Source organism: Nannobrachium achirus, assembly GCF_963921795.1.
Source record: "Nannobrachium achirus genome assembly, chromosome: 12".
Lineage (NCBI taxonomy): Eukaryota > Metazoa > Chordata > Actinopteri > Myctophiformes > Myctophidae > Nannobrachium > Nannobrachium achirus.
The window spans coordinates 62,851,756-62,866,526 of NC_137832.1; the positions used below are offsets into that span (position 1 = coordinate 62,851,756).

The 14,771-nt window shown below is 44.0% G+C and overlaps 1 protein-coding gene across 1 annotated transcript in view; it reads right to left on the bottom strand.

The window, feature by feature from the left end:
• Window positions 1-14,771, bottom strand: part of kiaa0825 (KIAA0825 ortholog) — a gene marked incomplete at both ends in the record, with an annotated part of 289,583 nt that overhangs the window by 219,551 nt on the left and 55,261 nt on the right. The window contains 1 exon segment of the mRNA XM_080738825.1: window positions 3,449-3,726. Coding sequence (XP_080594951.1) covers window positions 3,449-3,726 — 278 coding nt within the window.

The window sequence follows — 14,771 nt, forward strand, 5'->3', positions numbered from 1 at the left end:
GGATGAGCGCCCGCGTTAAAAGGTAGGAGAAGCCAGCAGTGAAAGACATAGAAAAATCTTCGGTTTCCTCGGCTGTAAACAACCAATGAGTTAAAGGGGCCACACCATGCTTTTAAAAATATATATTTTATATTTAAATTGTTACTGTATGTCAGTTATTATGCCACACATGCTGTGGTTATTAGAAACTTCTAGGCGCCAACTCTGAATACTTTTTAAAATCCAGACCAAAACATTTTTATGTTCTACACTAACTTTCATTAAACCGTCAACACATAATGGTGAATTGTAAGGTGTGTATTGGTGGATACAATGGAGCATTGTGCTGTGGGCCAAAAGGACCGCCCCCCCCCCCCCCCAAAATAATAACCACAGTTTTATATTTATGTGATGAAGCAAAACTAAATGTGCATCGATGCAGCTTTGGTTTTGGCTGCTATTTGGTCTGGGTTTTTGACGTATGGAGAATTGTTTGGATACCAAAGGACAGAGTTGTGTTGTTCATTGTTCTAAACTTACGATCACCGTTTGACAGGCGGGGTCCCTCTGGTGTGTGTGTGTGTGTGTGTGTGTGTGTGTGTGTGTGTGTGTGTGTGTGTGTGTGCGTGCGTGCGTGCGTGCGTGCGTGCGTGCGTGCGTGCGTGCGTGCGTGCGTGTGTGTGTGTGCGTGCATGTAAAGGACCAACACTGTAAATCTGAATGACAAGAGGTTTGTGCGGGTCAGACTCAGGACGTTTAGTGTAAGCACTTGACCGGGGGGTTCAATCCCACATGCTATGAGAGGATGAAATGTTCTTACACAATATAATACTACCGAGGAATAAACACAATTACACCATGACCTTGATTTTCCTCATGCCTGATCTGATAAAAAGTAAAAATAATAATAATAATAATAATAATAATAAAATAAATACAAATAATAAAAAGCTTTTAAATGCCTTTCATGTCTGTAAAATTGCCTTTCTGTGTAATGTCATTTGTAATGTGTGATAGGAATAGATACATGTTTCTATGAAGAAAAATGTGGACACAAACTAAATAAAAAAGAAATAATAACTTGACATAACTATGACTAAATACGTATACTGACAATTTCATCACCAAATGCATTAAAATTTTAGGGAGGGACCAGTGGAGAAGAGATTCAGCAGAACATAAGTCACCAAGGTTGCGCACACGAGTCACAGTCCAAAAATAGGTGATCTACAAGCTCGCGAGTCGCGACGCGTTGTGAGCTTGTAGATCGGCTATTTTCGGCATGCAGCAAAGTGAACATCTGCCATTTTGATGGCATCACAACCTTTTTTCCTTGATTTTGTATTTTGTGTGTAATACATGACAAAATGGACTGACCTCATGCTTCCTTCAATGCATGAGTAGTCCAAGTTGTTTCTTTTCACCTGACAGGGGGGATTTCCCCGGGATGGACGTAGCGCGTGGAAGGAACACGTTATTCCAAACAGTGCCTTTCCCCTCCATCAAGCGCCCCAGCTGGCCAGGGGGAGGCATTATTGAGACCAGGATTACTGCATGTTTTTGTAAGGGTATCAACCCTAGGAGACACGGGGAGAACATGCATACTCCACACAGAAAGGCCCCATCACCGACCCCACCTAGGGTGTGGGCGCTGATGATGCGGAGGGAGAAACACTCCCCCAGCACCCACAGCGTCCCCCGACGGGAATCGAACCCAGGACCTTCTAGCCGTGAGGCGAAGTGCTAACCACTGCGCCCGTGCCTCTCAAAGACCCCTGTTTTATAACTTACACCCTGTCCTTAGTGGAGGCTGCGTGCTCCCTCAGTGTGGTGGTAGAGTTCTATAACTTACACCCTGGTGGAGGCTGTGTGCTCCCTCAGTGTGGTGGTAGAGTTCTATAACGTACACCCTGTCCTTAGTGGAGGCTGCGTGCTCCCTCAGTGTGTGCTGGTAGAGTTCTATAACGTACACCCTGTCCTTGGAGGCTGCGTGCTCCCTCAGTGTGGTGGTAGAGTTCTATAACTTACACCCTGTCCTTAGTGGAGGCTGCGTGCTCCCTCAGTGTGTGCTGGTAGAGTTCTATAACTTACACCCTGGTGGAGGCTGTGTGCTCCCTCAGTGTGGTGGTAGAGTTCTATAACTTACACCCTGTCCTTAGTGGAGGCTGCGTGCTCCCTCAGTGTGTGCTGGTAGAGTTCTATAACTTACACCCTGGTGGAGGCTGTGTGCTCCCTCAGTGTGGTGGTAGAGTTCTATAACTTACACCCTGGTGGAGGCTGTGTGCTCCCTCAGTGTGGTGGTAGAGTTCTATAACGTACACCCTGTCCTTGGAGGCTGCGTGCTCCCTCAGTGTAGTGGTAGAGTTCTATAACTTACACCCTGGTGGAGGCTGTGTGCTCCCTCAGTGTGTGCTGGTAGAGTTCTATAACTTACACCCTGGTGGAGGCTGTGTGCTCCCTCAGTGTGGTGGTAGAGTTCTATAACTTACACCCTGGTGGAGGCTGTGTGCTCCCTCAGTGTGTGCTGGTAGAGTTCTATAACGTACACCCTGTCCTTAGAGGAGGCTGTGTGCTCCCTCAGTGTGTGCTGGTAGAGTTCTATAACTTACACCCTGTCCTTAGTGGAGGCTGCGTGCTCCCTCAGTGTGGTGGTAGAGTTCTATAACTTACACCCTGTCCTTAGTGGAGGCTGCGTGCTCCCTCAGTGTGGTGGTAGAGTTCTATAACTTACACCCTGTCCTTAGTGGAGGCTGCGTGCTCCCTCAGTGTGTGCTGGTAGAGTTCTATAACTTACACCCTGTCCTTAGTGGAGGCTGCGTGCTCCCTCAGTGTGTGCTGGTAGAGTTCTATAACTTACACCCTGTCCTTAGTGGAGGCTGCGTGCTCCCTCAGTGTGTGCTGGTAGAGTTCTATAACTTACACCCTGTCCTTAGTGGAGGCTGTGTGCTCCCTCAGTGTGTGCTGGTAGAGTTCTATAACTTACACCCTGTCCTTAGTGGAGGCTGCGTGCTCCCTCAGTGTGGTGGTAGAGTTCTATAACTTACACCCTGTCCTTAGTGGAGGCTGCGTGCTCCCTCAGTGTGTGCTGGTAGAGTTCTATAACTTACACCCTGTCCTTAGTGGAGGCTGCGTGCTCCCTCAGTGTGGTGGTAGAGTTCTATAACTTACACCCTGTCCTTAGTGGAGGCTGCGTGCTCCCTCAGTGTGGTGGTAGAGTTCTATAACTTACACCCTGTCCTTAGTGGAGGCTGTGTGCTCCCTCAGTGTGGTGGTAGAGTTCTATAACTTACACCCTGGTGGAGGCTGCGTGCTCCCTCAGTGTGTGCTGGTAGAGTTCTATAACTTACACCCTGTCCTTAGTGGAGGCTGCGTGCTCCCTCAGTGTGGTGGTAGAGTTCTATAACTTACACCCTGTCCTTAGTGGAGGCTGCGTGCTCCCTCAGTGTGGTGGTAGAGTTCTATAACTTACACCCTGTCCTTGGAGGCTGTGTGCTCCCTCAGTGTGTGCTGGTAGAGCTCCAGGCGCTGGCGGACGTGGATGCAGGAGGCCAGCAGGGCGGGCAGGTCCCCCAGCGGGGCGGAGCCGGGCACCTCCAGGGCCCGGAGCTCCAGGCGCTCCAGCAGGCAGCGCGCCGCCCGGCCGCAAGCCTCCACGAAGCTGCAGCGCACCTCCAGGACAGAGGGGTCCCCGCAGGCCACGGCCAGGGGCAGCAGGCCGTCCAGCTCCGCCGTGACGGTGCCGCAGAACTGTAGGAGAAGGATGATGTCATGATCAGTGGTGGGAAAAAGTACTCGATTATTTTACTTAAAGTTATACTATGTAACTTTTTTAATAAAATAAATCTTAAAATTGTCCTAATTATTAAATCGCTAAAGTTTTAGAACACCCACTCTGTTAATTTCAGCTCCCAAAGCCTTTTCTTTATGTGTGTTCTACTGAGCCCTGGTGGCCGTGACCAGGGCTGTTTTTCCCGGCAAAATTATGTCATATAGATCATTCTGTACACGTGTCTCCCTACCGGCCAATCACAGCCCAGATCATACACTGCCGAGCTCTTCAGGAAGTACACTGCAGTGTTTACAATGGTCTAGGAGTTTAGCATGTAAGTCCCCAACCGCTGCTCGTAGAGGGACACGAAAGACCTCTACGGATGCGTCTCGGCTCGGCGAGGCGGAAGGCCCGGTCCGCGGTGGTCTGAAGGCCCGGTCCGCGGCGAAAAACGGCCGAAAAAAGCAGACGCGACCGCGGTTTGCTATACCGCTACTGACAACTAGTTGAGCAACTTACACAGTATAGCTTTAAGTAAAAGTATCAATACTGCAATGTAGAAACACTCTGTTACGAGTAAAAGTCCGGACGGTGTCACACCAAAAGCATAGAGTTGCAAACTCGAAAACGCGTCATTGAGCTTGTAGATCTGCTACTGCTTCTGATGCTTCTGAGGGCGGATTCACACTGCGGTCTCCGGTGCGTTCTCCAGACTGCTTGGCAGATGTTTTGACAGTGTGAAGCCTGCGGTTCTCCTCAGAAACGGCAGACTCGAGACCACCTCCGGAGGTAGTCTGGAGTCCGCTTGATGCGTCCTCAAGAACGGTGCGCTGCAATGTGAAGCTACCGTTCCATGAACAAGGAAGTGGTGTCACTTCTGCTGGGATGAAAATAACAAGGAATGATCCGCGACGTCACTATTAAGATACCAAGGATGCGCCAGTGACGTTACTGTGGTGCGATGATTACAGACAGCGATACGATGTGATGTTTCAGAGACAGTCAGCACACACTGCTTTGGTCTGTTATTGTTACAACTCAAGATAACATCAGGAACACTGTAAAACTTTATATTCGCTCTAAATTCTGACAAGATACTCTTCTTCTGTGACATGACATTTTATATCTCCCAAAGCCCCATGGTCAACAAGCGCCCCCGGGAGGCACATGAATACCATTACAGTTGAATGAAGTGTACTCCAGGGAGTCCAGGCACAAGAGAATTTTGGCCAATGTGAATGCTGGTCAGCGGGGACCAGGCAACTGTTTTCAGAAACACTTCTAATCAATCGGATTGCAGTGTGAATCCGCCCTGAATCTGAATCCTGAAAAGTAACTCTTTTGGACATACAAGGTTTCCTTCCACTCGACAGACATGAGATACAGGTTCAAAGAAAGGTCAGAGAGAGAGAGAGAGAGAGAGAGAGAGAGAGAGAGAGAGAGAGAGAGGGAGAGAGAGAGAGAGAGAGAGAGAGAGAGAGAGAGAGAGAGAGAGAGAGAGAGAACTAACTGCACCACACAGCTCAGCCTCCACAACAAGCAGCACTTATCTCATTTTCACACCATTTGTCCTGGAGAACCTCCCATAGGGACACACCAACCACCATGCCTTCACCCTCCTGCCCAGCGCCCTCTAGGGGCTGGGCAGACACACACAAACACAGGCACGCACTCACGCACGCACGCACTAATCTCTCAAGACAGATTCTGCTAACAGCAGAGTCTCTCAGTCAGCACCACTGCCCTAAACATGTAGTGTTGTTGTTAGTGGGAATAAACACGGAAGAACTTGGGAGGAAGTGGAATAAGAAAGGGGAGGGGCCAAACCGAGTTCCTGTTCCTACACAAAAAGGACTCACTTTGTACTGTGTGTAATCGCTCCCAGGGGCGTCAATTGGGTATGGCAGGGGTATGCAGCTGCCATACCCTTGGTCCAGGGGGGAAAATAAAAGTTACTTTTAAATATAAATCCATGAATGTCTTTTTGTCTATCTGCGCTGGTTATTATGTTGTTAAATTACAGTAAAATAACTACAAATGCAAAATTTAACAAAATGGTCACTTTAACAAGGTATTATGATTATATTCTCCAGACTTGTATTCTTCCCAGCTTGACAAAATGGTATATTCCTAGGTTCCGCAGGTCAGCTGCACAGGTGCAATGCATTATTGTTAATTGTGGCACGTTTACTAACATAAAAAGTTTAGCTGCACTTGAACAACCATTCCAGGCTGCCATATCCAGCCCAAGAAACCATAGAAACCTGTGTAAAAAAACTGAAAAAAAAATTTTTTTTCAGCCCCCGGAATCGACGCCAATTGTTTGAGTCGAGCCGTCGAATATATATATATATTTTTTGTCACGCCAGTTACTGTGGTGCGGTATGAGAGCGCTGGACTCAGTGGCGTAAATATGGAGGTGCAGCTGGTACAGCCGCACCAGGGCCCACACACACAGGGGCCCATGAAGGAAGAGGGGAAAAAAAAAAAGAAAAAAAAAATCTGTCTGCGCGACCACACTTGGTAATACGGTAATGACGTTCGGCGGTGGAATGCATCTGCGCGGCCGCAACAAGTATTACGGTAATGGGTTTAGGTGCTGAGTAGCTGCCTAGGCTAGGCCCTAGCTGGTGGAGTGCCGAGTGAATGATAATTTGTCCAATCATCCTTTGAGACCTGTCAGCTGTGTGTCAATCAGTCAGGATGGGTCGTGTCAGCACTGAAAGGCTTGCATTGTAGACCTAGTGTTCTATTTATTTGGTCATGTCAGAGCCCTGGTCATGTTTATAGGCCTATTTAAAAAAAAGGTGCGCACCAAGCAACATATCCAGGTCCTCCCCTGAAGCCCCAAAGACACCTGAAAATGACTTAATAAAGGTAACCCGTTTTAGTTGACTTTATACCCAAAAATACCCATTTTGGCCGACCTTATAACCGGAAATACACAATTTTTCGCGGCGCCGCTATGCGGCGCCAAATGTCTCCTAGCTTTGTGCTCCCCCTAGTGGGGACAGAGTTAGGCGCCAGTGCTTACTGCAATGATATTGTTTATGTCCTTTGTACATTCTTGTACTTCTGCTTATGTGGACATAAATAAACATTTCAAATGTCACTTGCGCTTGTGTATATAGGGGTGGGTGGGGTGGGTTGGGGGGCCCACAACAAATATCTGCACCAGGGCCTATCACAATGTTGTTACGCCACTGGCTGGACTGGACTGTCATGTACTTCTTATTGAGTACAAACTTCCTACTACTTGTACTAGACTTAAAAATAAAACCAGTTCACGTGACTTGAAAGTTGCCTTGGTCATATTACAGGAGGCTCTTATTTTGAAGCCATAACCGCTTTGAGAGGAAATGCGTCAAAGTGTTGTTATTCTACTTATTGCAGCCAAGAAGCAGCCGATCTCGATACACTTCACTCACTGTGGTGGTCTCAGGCTGAGGACTGTGGTGGAGTAGAGGACTTCTTAAAAAGTTTTAGATTAAGACAATTTGCTTGCGTTCTGCATCGACGCAGTGACGTTACATAATTGTTACTTTTAGCAAACGTTTGTTGTTGTTTTTCCTCCTGAAGGAACGGGGCTAAATCGTTAGCATGCCAGTGCTTTAGCCCTGTTCCTTTAGCCTTGGAGAGGCATCAAATCATTACAATCAGGCAGTTTTCAAAGCAGAGAATCCACCAATCATATGTGGTTTATAACAGCGGTTGTACCGGGCGCTACTTGCTATCAATGCGTCGCGTCCATAGGCCGCATCTCCACTTTTTTTTAAAACTTTTTTTACATAAATGATTCGTCAACGCGTCGGAACAACCCCCGCGACTCGAGTCGACTTGATAAATCCTGAGTCGAAGACAGCTCTAATATTTGCCTCTTGCCTCGCATGCACGGCACACACACGCACGTGCAAGCACACATGCACGCACGCACACACACGCACACATGCACGCGTGTGCACGCACACACATGCACACATGGAGCACATTGACAGCCGGTGGAGAATCATGGCAACGAGCGTCAGACCAGGTGCCAGAGAGTCACATGTGCGAGTGTGAGTTCAGCCCTTAAAATTTACACTCCTATAGGAGTGAGTTATGAACCCCGGCTGATCACCAAGCCATAAAGCAAAGGCTCAGGTATACCACACCACCACATCGTCGCCGTCGCAAGGAAACCACGTATGTCCAAAAAAAAACGTTTGTTTTGTGTTCGTCATTTTAAAAATGATTTAAACAGTGAAAATAGCCGATCTACAAGCACACAACGCCACACGATGCGAGGCGTCGTGTGCTTGTGGATCTGCTATTTTCACTAGTTCTGTCCGACACTCTTGCATGATGAAGTAGGGCTTTAAGTTACCAAAGAAACGTACAAGTTTGAAGCTTGGAGATACGAGGTTTCTGCCTGACAATGATGATGATATCGTGAGGAAGAATTAAACCTCCTATCTCCATATTCGTACTTTTTGTGGGGTTTCTTTCGCCCGTAAATTAACGTCTACACTTCGGTGGTTTTCACCCCTTTTCAGATCATGGTCCGTTATTTATTGGGCATTTGAGCCGCGGAATCACCATTTTAATGAGGTTTAGCCTCTCAGACCCGAAACGGAGACTATTTAGTTGTCGTTGGACTTTTGTCCACAATTAATCAGGGGATATCTTAAAAAGTCCTGGAATAAATTCCTTACCAAAACATTTCTTCACCAATGTGTTTGTAAAGGTGTCTAGTAACACATCTCACAAAGACTGAAATTCAGTTTCCCTAGGAAAATCTTTGACAGCTAGGGTAATTCTGGGTCTCATTCACTCACTACACTATACACTATACTATAAGGGAAAAAAATCACTCCCAAAAATATGCTTTAAGTGGGATGTGAGGGGTCTAACTAGGTGTTTTTAATTATTCTGAATCCATTGCAAGCATTTGTTTTGCTTTTGCACGAAAAACATTCATTGGGCCAAAATCAGACACAAAAAAAACGATGGTTTAGTGATGAGTCATCCCTTTTCACAAGGTGTATGGGGTCATTTTTGGCCCAAGGAATGTTTTTTGTGCAAAACAAATGCTTGCAGTGGATTCAGAATAATTAAAAACACCTAGTTAGACCCCTCACATCCAACTTGAAGCATATTTTTGGGAGTGATTTTTATCCCTTATAGTACAGTGTACTATATACAGTGTAACTGTGTTAGATATGTTACTAGACACCTTTACGAACACATTGGTGAAGAAATTGTTTGGTAAGGAATTTATTCCCAGATTTGACAGGTATTCTGCTAATTTTCCCTGACTACACCGTTTTAATGAGGTTTAGCCTCTCAGACCCGAAACGGAGACTATTTAGTTGTCGTTGGGACTTTTGTCCACAATTCCGTGCTGTATTGATGTTGGCACCATAGGAGAGAAAACAGGCAAAAATCGATCAAAATAGCAATTGAGTACCAGAGACGAATAACAGTCTATGTCCATATTTATTTATTTTTAATATAGATATTTTTTGATTTACCAGACTGTAAACCACAAACTAGTCATTTTTAATCTGTTAAAATTGTTAATGCACTCCCCCCTCATTTTGTTCAATAGTCTGTTTTAATGTTACCCTTTGACTGCTGAATATTGCTTGTACGGACTTATACTGTTGTTCCACAAACTGTTGGAGATGTACTGTTTTTCCACTTTCCATAAGTATATATATATTAGTCTTATAATTCCTAATATATATATATGAGTTAAGTTAAAAGTTAAAAAGTTCGAATTCAACAAAATGAGGGGGGAGTGCATTAGTAGCATTACGATTAAAAACTTCTAGTTTGTGATTTACAGTCTGGTAAATCAAAAAAAAAATCTATATTAAAAACTTTAAAATATGGACATTTAGACTGTTTTATCATCTCAGGTACTCAATTCTCCTACATTCTCGAATTGTGTAGACTTCTTGTAAATTAAGAAATGAAGATATTTAACAACGACTTAACTCCCTTGAGAGTGTAAAATGAAACCTCACGGTACACTCTGGAGAGTTAAAGATCTAATAAGGGTCCATTTTGTTACCAACTCTCCATCATTTAGCTGGGGACCACCTGGAACCCCTCAAGGACCACTGGTTGGGAACCACTGCTATACTTGATGACCGTACTACAGCCAGTGTTGTTTTTGACAGCACATTTGGATTTAGTTTTAGTCTTTTGAATAAAATGTCATTTAATTTTAGTCATAATTTAGTCACCTGAAAAGTTTTAGTTTTAGTCTTATTTTTGTTGACTAAATATCATAATATTTTAGTCGACTAAATCTACAGTTGATTTAGTCAACTGTAAAGTATTTTGGCAGGCCTTGATGGCATCGTAAGGACTGATTTTACACTTGGTTGTGTGCTGAAAAAAAGCAGATCTACAAGCTCACACCGTGTCGCGTTGTGAGCTTGTAGATCTGCTATTTTCAGCACGCAACACCTGAGAGCAACCAAACATAAAATGACTCTCCTCTCCACTAGTCCCTCCCTAATTTATTATTTTGTTGACGAAATTGTCAATATATTTAGTCTTAGTTTTAGTCATCACAGCTTAGTTTTTATTTAGTTTTTATGTCGTTTTTGTCGGTGAAAAAAACACAGTCGACAAACATTTTTCGCCATATATTTAGTCGACAAAATCAACGCTAACTACAGCGTCAGACAAGCAGCAGATACGCGCTTGTAGATCTGCTACTTTTGATACGTTTGAATTTAAATCCTGAAAAACTCTTTTGGACATACGAGGTTTCCTCCTGACACACCAGACCACAGAGACTCCCCCAGCTTTAGTCCTGTGAGCGAAAAGAGAAAGAAAGACATTTTTCATTTTTCAACAGAAGCGGAAAAACCCGACGCACGTTCCAAACAAATCGATCAATCATTCACATTCCCAGATTACACTGAGCTTACGGAGTCGTTCCTGCACTCCATTACCGCTTACATCTTGTAGCGAGGATCTCGTCTTCGACGTTCTATGCTATTGGATGGACGTGGTGCGGACACCATTGACAACCTGACAATCTCGCTCACGCTACTTCTTTTTTTTTTCCTCTATAAAAGGAGGAGGACGCTCCGGTGTGTGGGCTAAACTATAGATAGACCTGAGAACAGCTTGGCCCCGGTTGGACAATGGAGTCAATATGATCTGACTGCACAAAGTCCTTAGCAGCTTTCAGGGGTGTCGCACCAAGTTCTGGGGCCTGCATGGGTACAAGGATTCTACTGCGGGCCCCCGTGAATGTTCTTCATAAGGGGAGGGGGGGTTTAACCCATTTAGACTGTGAACGCATTATTTTGTGCTTTAACTATTGAAAAATAGCACATGATAGAAGCTCACAGCGCCACGCTGCGAGCTTGTAGATCTGCAATCTTTTGAAAAATCCTGAACATTTGTGCAAGCCTTTGAATATTTCAAATCCTTTTCAAAGCCTTTGAAGCCTTTCAAATCCTTCTAAGGTTTGTTGAAAAAAACCTATGTTTCTATATGTCAGTGGTGCTCAAACTTTTTCATGTGAAGGACCCCCAAAATTATATGTATTTGGCCACAGATCCTATCTCAAAATATTTAGTTCCAGGGACCCCCCACAAGCAAAATTTTAGTTACAAATGTTCGCTTAAAAAATACATAATTCAAAGACTTGCACACATTTTCACGACTTTTCAAAAAAATAGCAGATCTACAAGCTCACTGTGAGCCTGTAGATCTGCTATTTTTCAATAGCTAAAGTGTAAAATAATTAAGGCCCCTCCACCTTGGGCCCTAGTAACTCGGGCCCTAGTAACTCAGTCCCACTCCCCCCCCTGGCAGCTTTAGCAGAGAGAGACAGAGAGAGCCTGTCCACGCAGACACAGACAGACACAACGCTCTATAACACTCAAAGTGATCCATCGGCCCCGCGGAGAGGAGCTGCCCGGATTCACACACTCAACCAGTGACTTGATATCCAGGCAGCGCCAGCTGGTCCCAACCCCAACACCAGGGTCTGAGTTCATCAACAATGCAAAAGCAGGGAGACCAAATACAACCACCAAAGTTGTAATAGTTAAATTGTCTCTACAACACAGTTTTGTCCAGAAAAATATATATATATATATTCACAAAAAAAGTATGGATTGCTTTAAAAATCCATTGCAATTTTTCATAATCAAAATCAAAATATTGATGCCTATTGTTGCCAGTGGTAAAAACAGATACTGCACGTGGTACACACGTGCAGTATGCTGGAACTAAATATTTTGAGATGCGGGTCCGTGGCCAAATACATATCATTTTGGTGGTCCTTCGAAAAGGTTTGAGCAACCCTGACATAGAAACATAGTTTAAAAAAAAAAAAAAAAAACAAGGATTTGAAATATTCAAAGACAAATTTTCACCATTTAAAAAAAATAGCAGATCTACAAGCTCGTATATCTGCTATTTTTCAATCGTTAAAGCACACAATAATGCAGTGAATCCTTGTTGTACCCAGGGCCCAGAATTTGGTGAGACACCCCTGTGTATGAGTCCTGAAGCGGAGTGTCGTTCAACATGCACCCCGGCTGCCGATAGAAAAGCAGTCGCTCCCGCCGTCTAAACTAAAATGATGGATGTACAGCGGCGTACAGTTGGCCTACATACTGTGTGTATATGTATGCTAATAATGCAGCGCCCCGGCCCGGGCCGAGCCGAGCGCCGCTCAGACGAACGACGTATCAGCTGGGGTGGAAACCGCGTAAGGTCCACAACCGTTAACACTTTCCATGTTTCAAATTGAAATAAAAAAAAAAAGTAAAAAGTATCAGATGCGCAAGCTCGCAACGCGACGCTTTGCGCCGGAACTTGCAGATCTGCTACACTCAGCTTGACGCTTTCGTGTGACGCTGTAGTATGATAAAGTAGGGGACGTTAATTTAAAGGAGCTATAGTCAACTTTTTCTTGAAAAACGGATGCTAAAATAAAAATAATGTTTCGAAAATAATTTATAAAAAAACAAGCTTCATATATGTGTTTCTATTCAAAAATGATCACTCAAAGCATAAAGTAATGATAAAATAATCATTTTGGCCATTGTCGGGCCGACACTTTGTTTACATCCTAGTCTAACACAATTAAAGAATAGACTAGAATGTAAACAAAGTATCGGTCTGACAATGGCCAAAATGAATATTTTATCATTACTTTATGCTTTTTGTGATCATTTTAGAAACACATATATGAAGCTTAATCTTTTTCATGGAATATTTTCGAAACATTATTTTTATTTTAGCATCCGTTTTTCAAGAAAACGTTGACTATAGCTCCTTAAAAAAAACAAGAAAAAAAACACAAGAAGTTATATTTTATTGTTTGTTGTTTATTTAAGATCCCCATTAGTCACTGTCTAAGCAGTGACTATTCTTCCTGGGGTCAAATTTCTAAATTACAGTAAAATTGAAAATGACAAGCAAAAATAAAATTACAATTTAAATAACTGAATACACATTTACAGCACATACCATAGAAAACAAAATAAAATCATTATTTGGTTCCTGCTTGTACTCATGATTTTGGAGATAAGAGATTTCTGTCCGACAGCAACGATAAAAAAAAATAAAAAAAATGATTTTTTTTTTTACAAGAAGCGTGTGGGGTTTGAGGTGCGAATGCATGAATATAAATGTGTGGAAATATTGATCCATCATAATGCTTTTGAACTGGCCATATTTCATGCTCGGGTCTCGTATAGTAATTTGCTCTCTGCTCAGAACACCAGGGCATACAGTATGTGTTAGAGGGGGAAAAAAGGACATGTGGGGTAGAAAACCTCTTATCTGAATATTCTAACTTTTTATGTTTTTTCCCCGTAAATGAACGCGCCTATACTTGATCATACTACAGCGTTGCACACTAAAGCAGGGGTCTTCAACGTTTTCAGGCCAAGGACCCCTTAGTTGAGAGAGAAATGAAGCAGGGACCCCCACAACCTGTTCATAGATTCCATATAGTTTCATTGTTTGACAGCACTATCATCAGTGTATTTTGGATTCATGTCAATTTGTGTTTTCAGATATTTAACCACTTGAACTGTCAATACTTAATAAACCTGACCTTTCACTCTGTACGTAGTCTGCTCTTTTTACCCTCTACACCAAACCTCTTTGCCGAAAATAGCCGATCGCCTCGCAGCTGCTATTTTTGGCTAAAGTTCTCAGAATATGAACGTTAAGGGTTCAAGTGGTTGATATAAAAAAAAGGAGAAAATAAAGTTTCTATCACATAAAGATTTGGAGGACCCCCTGTAGCCACTCTGGGGACCCCCTAGGGGTCCCGGACCCCCTGTCGAAGACCCCTGCACTAAAGCATCCAAAGCAGGAGATCCACAAGGTCAAAACGCGTCGTGGATCTCCTCCTGCTTTTGCCGACTCTGATGATTTGAATCCTGAACATACGAGGTTTCCACCCCGACAGAGACAATATGTAACATCTAACAGGCGGCTGGTGGTTCCTCGGGATGTTCTCTTGTCTGACACGACGTACGGCCGTACGCTTACGCCTCGCTCTGAGATGCAAATGCATGCATGTATAACCTTTGAGCTGAGAGGCGCTCATCTTTGAAGCGTTGACCTACACATAAATGCCTCGTGTCGCGCGTTCACGGCTCCCGAGCCGAGACAAATTCTTGACACTCGTTAGCAATGAAGAGAGACAGCAGACGCTGTCAGTGTCGAAGGAAGGAGAGAGAGAGAGAGAGAGAGAGAGAGAGAGAGAGAGAGAGAGAGAGAGAGAGAGAGAGAGAGAGAGAGAGAGAGAGAGAGAGAGAGAGAGAAAGGTGCTGGTTCGCCAACAGATGTTGTAGGAGTGAGTGGAGACATTACACTTAGTGTGACTCGGTTCCACAGATAGATATTGTGAAAGTATAGCCAAACTACAGGCTCACAACACCTTGCATTGCCAGGTAATGTAGATCGGCTATTTTCACAATGTCTGCCTCTTTCTTTCGTAATATTTGACAATTTGGTATTAAACAAAGGTCTTAAAAGTCATATC